The 14,462-nt window shown below is 54.6% G+C and overlaps 5 protein-coding genes across 5 annotated transcripts; 3 read left to right on the top strand and 2 right to left on the bottom strand.

Moving 5' to 3' along the window:
* Positions 1-88: 88 nt before the first annotated feature.
* V2A60_002587 (uncharacterized protein) lies at positions 89-3,988 on the top strand (the record flags this gene model as incomplete). The annotated part of the gene is made up of 5 exons (XM_083253936.1): positions 89-996; positions 1,110-1,345; positions 1,397-3,456; positions 3,511-3,912; positions 3,962-3,988. 5 exons carry the CDS (start codon positions 89-91, stop codon positions 3,986-3,988), a joined length of 3,633 nt encoding a protein of 1,210 aa, XP_083110062.1.
* Positions 3,989-5,117: 1,129 nt separating this feature from the next.
* Positions 5,118-7,590, top strand: V2A60_002586 (uncharacterized protein; the record flags this gene model as incomplete). Its single annotated transcript, XM_083253935.1, has 3 exons — positions 5,118-5,646; positions 5,837-7,323; positions 7,381-7,590. 3 exons carry the CDS (start codon positions 5,118-5,120, stop codon positions 7,588-7,590), a joined length of 2,226 nt encoding a protein of 741 aa, XP_083110061.1.
* A 284-nt stretch (positions 7,591-7,874) lies between these two features.
* Positions 7,875-9,861, bottom strand: V2A60_002585 (dihydroxy-acid dehydratase; the record flags this gene model as incomplete). The annotated part of the gene is made up of 4 exons (XM_083253934.1): positions 7,875-9,331; positions 9,390-9,497; positions 9,557-9,564; positions 9,620-9,861. 4 exons carry the CDS (start codon positions 9,859-9,861, stop codon positions 7,875-7,877), a joined length of 1,815 nt encoding a protein of 604 aa, XP_083110060.1.
* Positions 9,862-10,264: 403 nt separating this feature from the next.
* On the top strand, positions 10,265-10,444 carry V2A60_002584 (uncharacterized protein; the record flags this gene model as incomplete). The annotated part of the gene is made up of 1 exon (XM_083253933.1): positions 10,265-10,444. The coding sequence occupies one exon, from the start codon at positions 10,265-10,267 to the stop codon at positions 10,442-10,444; it is 180 nt and encodes a 59-aa protein (XP_083110059.1).
* A 543-nt stretch (positions 10,445-10,987) lies between these two features.
* On the bottom strand, positions 10,988-12,032 carry V2A60_002583 (uncharacterized protein; the record flags this gene model as incomplete). The annotated part of the gene is made up of 2 exons (XM_083253932.1): positions 10,988-11,836; positions 11,988-12,032. 2 exons carry the CDS (start codon positions 12,030-12,032, stop codon positions 10,988-10,990), a joined length of 894 nt encoding a protein of 297 aa, XP_083110058.1.
* Between the last annotated feature and the right edge of the window lie 2,430 nt (positions 12,033-14,462).

The raw sequence follows: 14,462 nt of genomic DNA, 5'->3' as shown, positions 1-14,462 counted from the left end.
GTGTATGTCATTTACTCAATCCCGGTTTTGGTTTCTGCATCACTTATTATCCGACAAGTCGCTCTTTAATTTTTCCCTCTGTGCGCGAATGACCGGGCCATTTCAACTCGAGGCTTTTGAGCGAGCGCTGCATTCCATCTTCGAGAGGCACGAGGCGCTGCGAACTCTGTTCCACTGGTCTGATGGTGATAGGACGTCGGCAGAGCAGAGCATTGTCTCCATCCCAATCGTGGAGCTTGAAAAGAGAGAAATATCTCGCGACACCGACGCCCAGGAAGCACTCGAGGCCCTCCAGTCATATTCCTTTAACTTGGATCATGGCCAAGCTATCAGAGTCCAGCTTCTTTCTCTATCAGATGAGGTCCACTACTTTCTGCTGGGTTGCCATCATATTGCCCTGGATGGGCACAGCATATTCATCTTCTTCCGCGAACTCGCGCAGGCGTACACTGACGAGCCTTTTCAACCCCTGCCATATGAAAGCCAGTACCGCACTTTTGCGCGGCAGCAGCGTGAAAGCCACGAGGCTGGCCACTTCACTCAGAGTATCAACTATTTTAAGCGCAATTTGCTGCCTGCTGACACCCCGCCAATCGACCTCTTACCCTTCGCTGGTGTTACGTCACGTACGCCCATGACCAATTATGGACAGCATGTTGCTACACTTGTTCTAGATTCCCAGTTGGTTACCAAGGTGAAGGAATTGGCCAGCAGGCTCTGCTGCACCAGCTTTCATGTCTACTTCACCGTCCTGCAGCTTCTTGTCTTTCGCCTACTCCCAGAAACCAACGAAATTGTTTTCGGTATTGCCGACGCCAATCGCTCGCACCCAAATTTCTTTAACACCATCGGATGTATGATCAACCTGCTCGCCATCAAGTTTGCCCGTAACGACAAGGGCAAGTTCAGTCACGCGGTCAGAGCGACTCGCGACAGGGTAAACACTACTCTCTCGCACTCTCAAGTCCCATTTGACGTCCTGTTGAATGAGCTTGGGTGAATCGCTCTACTGAGCACTCGCCCATCTTCCAAATATTCATGGATTACCGTCAGGGATACCAGGATCACTTCCAATTCGGGCATGTTGAAGCTGAGCTTACAGCCAATAGTGCTGCGACTGGCTATGACGTCCACTTGGAAGTCACGGAGACGGTGGCAGGGCAATCAATGATCGCCATGAAACTTCAGCAATCCATCTACTCGTTGGCCAACTCCGAGCTACTTCTTCGTAGCTACGTTCACCTTTTGGAACAGTTCATTCAGTCACCGATAGGCAATGTTCCGGTTTGCGCTCCTTCTCTTTGGACAGAAATGGATATTTCCAACGCGATTCAGATCGGCACTGGCATGTGTAGCCTTGAGTTTCACTTTTTAGTCATTACTAACATGCCCACAGATTCTTCCATGGAGTTGACTTGGCCTTGTACCATTTGCCACCGTGTAGATGAGATAGTCCTTGCCTATCCAAACAGTTTGGCTATCAAAGACGGTCATGGCAACATTCTCAGCTATTCTCAGATGAGCCATCGCATCAACGCCATTTCTGGTAGACTGATCGAGTGCGGTGTTCAACATGGTACGAGGGTGGCTGTCTTTCAGGAGCCTAGTTCAGACTGGATATGTTCCATGTTTGCGATCTTCCGCACGGGAGCCACTTATCTTCCTCTCGACCCTAAAAACGGTACTCATAGACTTCGGGGTTGTGTTCGAGTTGGCAGGCCCGCGGTTATCCTTGCTGATAGCTGGACCTCGGCCTCGGTATCGCGCCTCCAAGCAGAAGACATTCAAGTTATTGACGTCTCCGAGATCCAAGCGGGTTCCCATTGCGATCTATTACCAAACGTTGCGACTCGGGACGCTATAGCTGTTATTCTCTTTACCAGTGGCTCTACTGGCACCCCGAAGGGAATTATGCTTCCTCATTCGTGCCTTGTCTCCCATGCCGAAGGAGTGGAGAAGGCGTGGAATGTTGGACGAAATAGAGTTCTCCAGCAAATCACCATGAGCTTCGACTTTTCCCTGCATCAAATCTTCACCGCTCTCGCAAATGGCGGGTTACTCTATGTTGTTCCATCGCGGCAGCGCGGAGACCCTGCGGAGATTACGAAGATCATGCTCAAAGAGGACATTACCCATACTCTAGCTACCCCGACCGAGTACAGAGTATGGTTCCAGATGGGAGTAGACGCCCTACACAAATGCTCAGCGTGGAAGTGGGCACTTGTTGGCGGTGAAGCTTTACCAAAGTCCGTCATCCAATCTTTTGCCCGCCTAGGTCTGTCGAACTTAGCACTGTGCGACTTTTACGGTCCTGTAGAAGCCACCATCGCTATTACAAAGGGCAATGTCGACTACGAAGAGGCCAATACCAATCACGCCATACCAACTGGTCACATACTTCCCAACTACTCGGTCTTTATCCTCGATTCGAATATGCAGCCCGTTCCTATTGGCGTCTCGGGCGAAGTTGTCGTGGGAGGGCCATGTATAGCCCAAGGATACCTCGAACTGGAGAACCTGACCAACGAAAAGTTCATCAAGAAGCCGGCCACAATGGCGCGCTTTGTCAGAGCACAAGAAGAGCGTCTTTATCGAACAGGCGATTATGGGCGACTGAGAGAGGACGGAGCTCTCTTGTACCAAGGACGTATCAACGGAGATACTCAAGTCAAGCTTCACGGTATTCGCGTGGAGCTCGAAGAGATTGAAACAAACGTTGTCAACGCATCCAACGGATCCATTTTACAGGCGGTGGCCGTTCTACGAGGAGATGAGAGCAAAGAAAAGGTTCTAGTCGCCTACGTCAACCTCAAGCCCGGTTTGGAAACTAATGACAAGGCCCGCGAAAACCTGTGGACTACGTTGCGGTCCACTATAGCCATTCCACAGTATATGATGCCGTCGGTATTTATTCCAATCGACTCAATCCCTATCAACGCACATGGGAAGACGGATAGGAAACTCCTCGCCAACCTCATCCTGCCTACTAGGACGACTCCGTGCCCTGCGCAAGCTGATTCAGAAGCCCAAACATCTTTCACCTATGCTGAGCACCAGCTGCAAAGCCTATGGAGAGCCGTTCTCCCTTCCCAAGTGTTGGACCTCACGAAAGACTCTGATTTTTTTCAACTTGGGGGTAACTCGCTCCTTATAATCCACCTTCAGCGTCTGGCTCAGCGCCATCTCAACACCTACGTGCCTCTTGTCGACCTCATTCGTTGCAGCAGCTTGCATAGCATGGCGGATCTCATGGTTAAGTCTAAGGTGGATGACGGCCAGAATGACATTGACTGGGAAGATGAAATCAAAATCCCATCCTCGTGGTTGGCGCTGCAGACTAGCTTGGTGAAGGCTACCACGCCTGCAACGGACCTGACAATTGTTTTAACGGGGGCCACTGGCTATATTGGACGCAACCTGCTCCAACTTTTGGCAGATAGTCCTGTCGTTTCGAAGGTCTACTGTTTAATTCGCAGCCAGAGCCGGAGCAAGCTGACAATTTCCTCTCAGAAGATCTCATCAGTCATTTGTAATCTTCGGGAGCCTAGCCTCGGTCTTTCTCACGATGTCTTCTCTCAGATATCCGCCGAAGCTGACGTCATTTTGCATTGCGCCGCTGACCGGTCTTTCTGGGACGGTTACGAGGTCCTCCGTCAAGTCAATGTGAACTCCGTCAAGGAGCTTGCCCGCCTGGCTATCCCGCGCGGCGCCACATTTCATTTCTTCTCGTCTGGCGCCGCGGCAGACTGCCGTGGTAGCGCCAATGGCTCAGCCGCCGTCGACGGACCCAACGGCTATGTTCAGTCGAAATGGGCGGCCGAAAAGTTTCTCTACAATGTTGCTGAGCGGTTCAACTTGCCTGTTTATCTTCACACGCCGAGCGAAACTAGGCCCCAAGACGTTGATGCCGGCGTAAGCGTTGCCATATTGAACACGTTTATCGACTGTGCTAAACAGGTAGGCGCTCGCCCAAGGCTTGACAGCATAGAGGGCTACATGGACCTGATGGAGACAGGGCACTTCGTAGAAAAAGTGTGCAAGGTGGTTTTCCAGGATTTTCCGCTACAGGTTAGGAGCGGCGCAGCTGCGTTGCCTGTGCGGGTGATGTACAACGGAGTCACCCGGCTCCCTATCGAGTCTGCTATGACTGTACTGGGAGCTGACGACCAGTGGAATAGCCTGCAGACAATGGACCCCCTGGTTTGGATGGGTGAGGTTAAGAAGAATGGTTTTGGATTTGTGTTGACGGCGCAAAACCTCATTTTCTCGGACGGCTCGGAGCGAATTATTTCCAAAAGATAATTCTATTGCTTCTACCGCCGTCTTTTCTATCGATATCCACCAAAATTCAGGGCCTCATATCGATAGTCAGATAAGCTCGCGACACTATAGCCTGGGTCAAAAGTGGCCAGACCGCTGTGTTCGGCGGTTGCTATGTTCTTTTCGCATACAGCGGTCGCTATAGTCTTTTGCAGGCTAACCCCTGTATTTGTAGGCTGACCTTTGTTGCCCTTGTGAGTAGGAAATTTGTAGGTAGGCCATTACGGGGTGTCGCTTTTGGTTTCTTTACGCACCTGCGTCCGCGGCTTAACACCGTTCACACGGATAAGCTTGGGTTGCCCAGCAAACTGCGGCCTAATAGTTCGAGGTAAGAGCGCGAACCTGAAGTGCCCGATAGAGGTTCACACCAGTTGGTTAAGTATTTTGGTATATATACTTAGCAGTTTGACATGTATTGTATTGCATTACTAGCCACACTGTAATTCCTGGTAGTCTGCGTCGAGCCCCGCTTTCGATGGCTTGACGTGGCGGTGCAAGCTGAGCGCTATCACCATGACTGGCGACGAATGCGACATCAACAACTCCAAGCCTCTCCTGGCTTCACCTTTGCAACTTTTACCGCGGCCCGCGATTTGCATTTTTTTGCCTTGTTTATTCTTGACCTTGTATTGCTGTATTGGCTGACCGGCACAGCTGTGGCTGCCTTTCTTGTAGCACAAACCGAAGCCCGTGTTTCTCCAGCTGCTCGCCGCGCCATACGACACCACAAAGCGGTTCCTTCGTCGACGAATCTAATATCCGGCGCAGAGTGACTTTGCTCTGCATCACATACCATAATGTCCCTGTTTGGAACATCACCCACAGAGGGCAGTGCTCCCTCGACGCCGAGCAGATCGCGCGGCGGGGGAGAAGCCGGCCTCTTCGATGACGACACACATAGGTCGCCCGGCGGCGGCGGCCTTTTTGCCGACACCGAGCAACATGGCGCCGGAGACAATGGCAACAATGCCGACTCTCCATGGGACATGCCTACGCCACGCAAGCAGCAAAGCCGTGCCGAACTCATCCGCAAGCTGCTGCCGGCGTCAGACGTGCCCCAAAGCTATATTGAGACGTTTGACGTCGTGGTGCGCGAAGATGGCGACGCCTCGGGAAAGATTACATCTGCCGGCATCGCCAATGTCTTTGCCACGGCACGCATCGATGCCGATGCCCAAGCGACTATAATGTCCTTGCTTGCGGCCGGCAGCAACGCCTCGGACCTGAAGCTCGGTCGCGGCGAGTTCAACGTCCTGCTTGCGCTTGTAGGTTTAGCGCAAGAAGGCGACATCATAAGTCTTGACGGAGTCGACGAGCGCCGCACAAGTAAGTCTATCTACCAATGCCCATCTCACTTCACCTGGCATTTCCACCATCAACTCTGCAAATTTCGAACTCGTCAGCCTCTCGCGCAGTTGCTTGCATGCTGTGTCTCAGTTGCCTTCCTACCCTTGCAATCACCGCCCCCCCAGCCGATGTGTGGACCACCTCCAAGGCTAACGTCCAATTTCGCCAGACCTGCCCCAGCCCAAGCTCGCCGGCCTGACCGCCGAACCCGTCATGCCACCCATCGCCGAGCTCGCTGCGAAGCCCCCCCAGACGCCCATAGCCGCTGCAGCGATCGACGAAGCTCCCGAGAACCCTGAGCAGCACCAAGGACTCCTCCGCGCCACCATGGACGACCCCGAAGACGATCCCTGGAATACCCCCGACATGCACAAGGGTCATGCGCACATGAAGCAGAACGGCATCGCCGGTGGCGTGTCCAACGGCCACTCGCCCTTTGGGACTTCGCCTGCGGCTGCACCTACGTCCCATACTCCCTCCGAACCCTACTCATCCTCGGCTCGCAATAATGCAAGCTCGGCGCCCCGACCAAGTAGCGGTATCGCCGGCCCCGAAGGCTGGGACTCCGGCTTTTATGCCGCCCAGCAGGCGCCAGCCATAGGGGCCGGCAACGCCAACCCGTTTGGCAGTGACGGCGCCAGTCGTACTCCGGGAGCACCCGGGCCTGCGCCGCCGTCACTGGATCCCGGCCGTAGCGCTACCGGCCGCACCGGGAGTGGTGTGGAAGAGAATGTCATTGTCACTCTAATGCCAGGCAAAGAGGGCGTGTTCATGTTCCAGCACCACAACTACGAAGTGACGAGTCAGAGACGGGGAAGCAAAGTGATTCGCAGATACAGCGACTTTGTCTGGCTGCTCGACTGTCTACACAAGCGCTATCCTTTCCGCGTCCTGCCTCTGCTGCCACCAAAAAGAGTCGCCGTCAACGGCAACCACCTCTCCAACGACGGAGCATTCATCGAGAAGCGGCGGAGGGGACTTAGCCGCTTTATCAATGCTCTTGTCAGGCATCCCGTCCTCAGCCAGGAACAGCTCGTCGTCATGTTTCTGACGGTTCCCACGGAGCTCGCCGTTTGGCGCAAACAAGCCACAATTTCTGTCCAGGACGAGTTCGTCGATAGAGCACTCCCTCCAGGTCTTGAAGACTCTCTCCCGCCCACGCTCGAGGAGCTTTTTATCAAGACGAGGTCTGGCGTAGTTCGCTCCGCGGAGCTGTACATTAACGTGTGCAACATCATGGATCGTCTGGTGAAGCGTACAGAAGGCGTCGCTGCCGACCACGCTCGCGTAGCCATGTCGCTCGCGTCTCTCACCGAAACATCGGCCGACACATACGCTACTGACACCAACGAAGTCCCGCTGCTCAATGACGGTCTCACTGCCATGAGCAGACATTTACGCACATGCCAGTCGCTACTCGAAGACGAGGGCAAGGGCTGGGATGAAGGCGTACTCGAGGACTTGAAACGTCAGCGCGATGCGCTTGTTAGCGTACGGGAGTTGTTCGAACGACGCGACAGGCTGGACAAGGACAATATCCCCTATCTGGAACGCCGGATTCAAACCAACGAGACCAAGCTTGCTACTTTGCGCGGAAAGCCCGAGGGCATAGTCAAGCCCGGTGAAATTGAAAAGGTTGCCGAAAATATCATCAAGGTAAGTTGCCATTGCCGTGCTGATCCGCTGCTGCTTCCCTGCTAATGTACCGTGTAGGACAAGGAATCCATTGTCCAGCAGCACAATCGCTCCATCTTTGTCAAGGAATGCATCCGTGATGAGCTCATGAATTTCCAGCAAACACAGTATCATGTCAGCCGATGGAATCAGGACTGGGCAGGGGAACGTGTCAAGTATGCCGAGATGCTGGCCGATAACTGGCGGCGGCTTTTGGATCAGCTCGAGGGGATGCCTCTCGGCTACTAATAGCACAAAGTGCAACGCGGCATGCCACATCCATATGCACACGATCGGCATTGTACTTTTGTATTTATTATGCACTTTGGTTTTTTTTTCCCTCTCTTTTCATTCTATTGCTCTTGCAATGGTTCACTTTAGATAGCGAGCAAATAACAACATTGGACTTGTATTGCGAACAATCATCGCCCAGAAATGCGCTCCACACGGGCTCATTCGCTAAAGGCTGTATAGTAAACCTCAGCTTGAATAACCCTTGTCACATATTTCCGGCGCACATTTGTTACATGCATTCACCACCCATCTGTCACCGCACCATGACTCGCATCGCCCACCAAGCGCGCATACTTGGCCAGGGTGCCTCTCTTGACCCTCGGCTCGGGTGCCGTCCACTGGGCCCTTCTCAGGTCCATTTCCTCGTCTGAGATTGCGACATCGATGCGATTTGCTTCCGCGTCAATGGTGATGTCGTCGCCGTTCCTGACCAGCGCAATCGGCCCGCCGACGGCCGCTTCGGGCACCACGTGGCCGACGATGAAGCCGTGCGAAGCACCGCTGTAGCGTCCGTCGGTGACGAGCGCCACATTCGTCAGACCCGCGCCCATGATGGCGGCCGAGGCGCGCAGCTGCTCGGGCATGCCGGGCCCGCCCTTGGGGCCCTCGTACCGCACGACGATGACGAGGTTGCCGTCCCGGCGCGTGATGTCGCCGCGGCTCAGCGCCGCGTTGAGGTCGCGCTCGCAGTCGTAGACGCGGGCCTTGCCGGTGAAGCGCAGGCCCTCCTTGCCCGTGATCTTGGCGACGGCGCCGCCGGGCGCAACGTTGCCGCGGAGGATGCGGATGTGGCCGCTCGGCTTGATGGGGTCCTCGAGCGGGCGGATGATCTTCTGGCCGGGGTCCAGCGAGGGCCAGTCGGCCACGTTTTCGGCGAGCGTGCCCCCCGTGACGGTCATGATGGAGCCGTCAATGACGTTTTTGGCGATGAGCATCTTGAGCACCGACGGCGTGCCGCCGACCTCGTACAGGTCCTCCATCAGGTAGCGGCCGCTGGGCGCGAGGTCGGCCAGGTACGGGGTGCGGTCGCTGGCGCGCTGCACGTCGTCGATGGTGAGGGGCACGCCGGCCGTGTTGGCCATGGCGAGGAAGTGCAGCACGCCGTTGGTGGAGCCGCCGAGGATCATGGTGAGGACGAGGGCGTTCTCGAACGCGGCGCGGCTCAGGAGGTCGCGCGGGCGAATGTCGCGCGCCATGGTGGTGCCGATGACGCGGGCCGCGCGCTCGCACTCGCGCGCCTTCTCGGGCGACAGCGCCGGGTACGACGACGAGCCCGGCAGCGTGAGGCCCATGGCCTCGATGGCCGTCGCCATGGTGTTGGCCGTGTACATGCCGCCGCAGGCGCCCGCGCCGGGGCACGCGTGCCGCTCCAGGTCGGACAGCACGTCGCCGCTCTCGCGGCCGGGCCGGCCGGGGTCCGTCTTGGCGTGGAGGCGCCCGTACGCGTACGCGCCCGCCGCCTCGTAGCACGTCGAGATGTTGACGTCCTTCTCGAGCAGGGCCGAGCGGCCCTTGCGGATGGTGCCGCCGTAGATCATGATGAAGGGCCGGTTGTGGCGCGCGGCGGCCATGATGACGCCGGGCATGTTCTTGTCGCAGCCGGGTATGGAGATGTTGGCGTCGTGGTGCTGCGCGCACGTCACCGACTCGATGGAATCCGCGATAATCTCGCGCGACTGCAGAGAGAAGCGCATGCCTTTGTCCCTTCTCTTAGTCTCGGTACACATGTTGGGACACTCTACGCCGCTGCTTACCGTCGCCGCCCATGGTGATGGCGTCTGAGACTCCGATGGTGTTGAACTGCCAGCCCAGCATGCCTTCTCTCTCGACTGCGCGCTTCACAATCTGGCCAAACTCGAGTACTGTCCAGCTTTTAGAATACGACACATGATAGCCATATGTACCTACGTCTCCAACATACAGTGTGTACTGCCGAGTATTGTCAGCGCGAGAGCTTCTTCTCCTTGCACGTCGCATCACTCACTTGCACGGATTGCCCTGCCACCAGACAGTCGCGATGCCAACATGCGGCGCATTCTTCATCGTTGCCTCGTCGGGTACTCCTGCGCCGTACAGCATTGCCTGCGCGCCGGGGAAATCATGCTCGCGCGTGATGCCGGCAGACCAGCGGTTGAGCGCACCGCCAGACGGTAGGCAGTTGAACTCGATAAAGTCCTTCGAGGACTTGGGGTCCCGGCCGGGGATGGCAGATTCTGAATCAGACATTTTTTGTTTTCACTTTCCGAGTGGTTGAATCATTAAATTAGAGCGTCGTCGAGCCCTAGAGGGATAATTAGCACGTCTCCCGGTTGTCCACGAGACCATAAGCTTGCGGCTTCACCCGTACTATCAGAAATGCCGGGGTTGGGGTTTTGGCGGTGAATTGCCAGTCAATTTGTTCGCAATGAGGAGAGTAACAGAGGGGAGATTTCCCCTCCCCCCCTCCTTTCTCCCATTCCAGCTACCGGGAACTACGGAAAATAGCAGTGACTCTGTGCAACGCGGGAAAGCCTCCTTTGTGGGTTTTGAGTTCCCCCACGGACAAGCTCCCCGCACTCAAAAATGCATCCATCCAGAAGCTGAGCACTACAGAGCACTAGTTGGTTGGTTAGCTGAGAGGCTCTCCACTATGGCTGTAAATCATCCTGTCAGCTCCAATATCGGCTGCGTGAGTGGCTGGGCGAGACTTGCTGAAATTGTTCCCGAAATTCGCAGCTCCGGCACTCTATCCTTGCCAGCCGGCGCCGGTGGTCCCCGCAACGCCACCAAAGGCCACAGCGGTCTTCTTTCCGATGACGTGACGTCGTAATTATTAAATCAGCTTTACACGAGCCAGTACAATGATTATGCAGACTTTTGTTTCACGATACTCCAGCCCAGACTAGTGTCGATTTGTTAGTATCGGCTGGATTGGAGCATCTTTGCCCACCGTCTCTTCTCGAGGATGCTTGTCCACAGTCATGCAACATGATGGTTTATCTCTGTTGCGCTGATGTAGCCAAATATGACATGTCATGAGTCACGAAACACAGTCACAAACAACAAGATGGATAATTTGAATACGCTTGCCGCGGGGAAAAAGTGAATGTTTCATCCAAGCGCAATCAGATCTTCTGCACTGGTTTAATCAGCAACTAGATTATCAAATACATCATAATGTCCCGGGCGCCTTGCATGATAATTCATTCGCTGTATACCCAATACCAGTAACCCAATATCCGTCGCGCAAGAGCATGTTGAGAAACCCAATCCTTCCACTTACACACACAAACACACACACGCACACACAATGACAAAATGGAAAAAAGGCAATTTTAAAACAAAGAAATAGCTCCCGATACAGACCATATGCCTAGTCGGCCGAGATGAGAGACGAAATCCTAGTCTTGTCTCGCGAGGCCATGGCGTGGCCGGAACTCGGCTTCTGCTCCTCCTTGGGGCTGGCCAGAGGACCGTAGACCGGGCTGCAGCAGCGGCCGCTCTTCCAGGCCTTCTCCAGCGTGGCGGGGGCCAGGGAGCAGCCGTACTCGGCGGCGACCAGGTCCCAGAACCGGTCCCGGTGGGCGGCGTACACGGAGTGCAGGCGGTTCAGGTCGACGTGGGCAGGCGAGTGCGTCGAGGCCGACGGCAGGGGCAGGCTGCTGTCCAGGCGGAGCGACGACGACGATGTCGACGACGACGACAGCGCCGTGGGCAGCGAGGACTCGCGGCGGAACGAGACGGGAGGCAGCTGCGCGTGCTGCGGTTCGGTCATGGACGGCGGGTACCCGAGCGGCGAGCTGGCACGCGAGTTGATGCCGCCCATGGAGGCCGGCTTGGGCAGTATGGTGGGCACCACCACCACCCGGGGGTTGGGCGGCGAGCAGCCGCTGGCCATGATGCTCGGCAGCTGGACGTCGTTGAGCTGCGGCGGCGGCGTCATGACGAAGCGTCCGCCCCCGCCCCCGCCCCCGCCGTCCATGCGGCGCGGGGGCGAGATGGACCGCGAGACGACGCGGTCGTAGTTGGGGCTCGGCGTCAGGCTGGGCATGACGGGGGACCGGTCGGATCCGGAGGAGCTCGAGGCGGTGCGCTTGCGGCGGCTGCTCCCGTGCGAAAGTTGGTGGTAGTGCAGGCGGCAGGCGAGCTCGGTCTTGTTGAGATGCGCGGCAATGTGCTTGTACGGCATCTTCTGAAGACGGGTGCGCAAAAGGTAGGCCTCCTGTTAGGTTTTCGTGTTAGTGAAAAAGAGGTTCCCCCCCTCCTGCATGTTCAATCGTTTTTTTTTTCTTTTAGTAGAGAGTGCTTGCCTCGTCCTCTCTCCAAGCACGGCCACCACCGGTCATAGAATTCTTCTTGTTCCTCGCATGCACCGGAACCTCGGCAGCGTGGGCCGAAAGAGTCTGTGTACGAGACATGGCGGGGTGATTATATGGTCGACAAGTTGCAGTGCTGTATGGCGTGCGTTGTGTGCGCACAATTTGGCCACTAGTGTAATTTCTTGGCAGCCAGGCCAAGAGTTGTTCCTAATTAATTGTTCGAAATAGGTAGACAGTAATACTGTTCTGGTCGTTTCGATTGGCTCCTGTCGGATTTGAAAACGAATGATGCCGCGCAGAGATGGGTCTCGTGTTGCCGAATGAGAGAATGGAGTGGGAATTAGTTGGATACAGCTGCCAGGTTTTTTGTTTTTAAAAGTTGCGTATTGAGAAAAGAAAGAATGTCTGAAGTCCAAGCCAGTTGGTCAACAAGAGAAAAAAAAGAGTGTAAGAAGATGAAGGAATGTCGGGGTTGTTCAAAAAGGAGAGTAGGCTCGTAAGCTGGATTCGAAGGAAGGACTGGTAATACGCAACAGTTAAAAAGCAAAAGAAAAGAAAAAAAAAAGACGGCTGTTTTGCAAGACCACGAGTGGTATGTGTTTATCACAGCGCTCCAATATGAGGTTTAAAGGAACCAGAAAGGAAAAAAAGAGAGAACAGGCAAAGAGGCGTCGGGGCGGACAATGATGATATAACGACAAGAAAAGAGACCCGTGGATCTTAAGCAGGCATATAATGCTATAGGAATGCAGAAACAGCTTGGCGGATGGTGATGTTTGGAGGGGCCCGCGACCCTGCCAACTGCATGCATCAAGGGGAGCCCCTGGTCAACTATGAGATCTAGCTTTGTTACAGGCTGGCCAAGCGTGCGGGGCCTTTTGGCATAATAAGTTACTTGCTTCTTTTCTTTTTCTGCATCCAGTGAGAGGGACAGGAATCAGTCTGGTCTTTCCATTTTTCTTGTTGTTTCTCCTGAACCCCGAGGAAGCGCTGTTTTTCCCCGAGGAGTCATGGTCCATCAGTTACGTAGTTGCACCGCGCCGGTCCGGTGAGAAGAGGCTCACACGGCGCCGCCGCCGGCTTCGAGGTTTACCGGAGACGGAAGGGGGGCGTGTTGACACTCTTCAATACTACAGTCTGATGATGACGTTTCCGACCCCCCACGCTTGTCGCAAGCGGGGATTGTTGCATAATGTTGAAAGGTCATGAGCATATTCGGCCTCGTTTCGATTATGCGCGAAAGGAAAGAAGAAAAAATAAATACAAGATTTTGTCCCACGAGTAACCAGTTTGCTAAAACAAGCTAAGCCCACCCCCGAGTACCACCGCATATCCGACCTGCCGACATTGGTGCCAGCGTCTAAAATTGCGATTACGGGTGCTTTATATTTGATCCCCTTACGGCTGTTGCAGTGTTTTTCTTTTGCGTTGTCAGTCCAGCGATGATATCCGTTTAGGCTTTCGCCGGGGGGGGGCGTTCTGCCAAGACGACGGTTGTGTGCACATCGGCATCGGCCCAGTTAGTTGCGGTTGCTGCTGAGAGATCCCGAGGGCTTGTTTTTTTTTTCAACGTAGTAACGTCACACCATTGACCAAGGTGACCATCGTCTATAACATTTGAGCACTATTTATTAGTGTGCGCAGGTGAATCCCCCAGAGAATGTTGCACTGCTCCGCGACGGTCAGCCGGCTAGCAAAGTACCTCCTTATGGACGAAAAGCAGCACCAACAAGCTCAAGGTTAAAAGTCAACTACTACTTAGCACCGTGCCACCTACATAGGCCCGTCATCTGATCTAGGTAACAAACTACTACGCAGTGTATTAGTATGACGGGAGAGGAGGAGGCTGAGCCTGGTAGTGTAGAAAGTACGCCTTGTCATGACCCCACCAACAGCCGAAATGTTGGCATGTTGGCAATGAATGAAGTGACCTGCAGCGTTTTTTGGCAAGGAGTGTGCAATCTGGCGACAAGGCGCTCGCGCAGCTGCACATCACACAAGCAGGAAAACCCAGCTTTCGTGCCTTGTTGGACCACGACCATCCATCCATGCCCCGGCTAGCGCTGGACACTAAAAGGGACGCAGGGCGTCAAGTAACATGGTCGATACTGTACCTGTAGCACCAGATCCCTAGCGGGGTTGCATTTGTTTATTAGTTTGATGACGGCCAGTGTCGAAACCAGTTGCAGGTGATCTGTTTCGTGGCGCGCCGTATTTTGTGTTGGGCTGGGCGAGTGAAGACTATAGAGAAGCAGGAGTAGAAACTGTCATTCTTCTTGTTTCCGGATACGTGAATCTTTATTTTTTTTTCTTTATTTTTTTTTTACTTCTATGAATATACCTACACTTGTCAGATGTGCAGTCATACAATCGTCCATCCCAAACACACCGCGAGTCGGAAACGAGTCGTGTGGTTCATGCTTGCTCGTGAGCTTCAGTCAATCACAGCCGCCGCCGTTTTGAGTGACATTCTTCTTACCGCTCTTGAAAATGGATTCTCTTTTTTTGATTCTGGTCCAATTTGCTTTC

The sequence above is a fragment of the Cordyceps javanica genome, chromosome 2, assembly GCF_051103115.1.
Source record: "Cordyceps javanica chromosome 2, complete sequence".
NCBI lineage: Eukaryota > Fungi > Ascomycota > Sordariomycetes > Hypocreales > Cordycipitaceae > Cordyceps > Cordyceps javanica.
The sequence above is the reverse complement of the archived record's forward strand: the minus strand, read 5'-3'. Positions and strand labels throughout refer to the sequence as shown.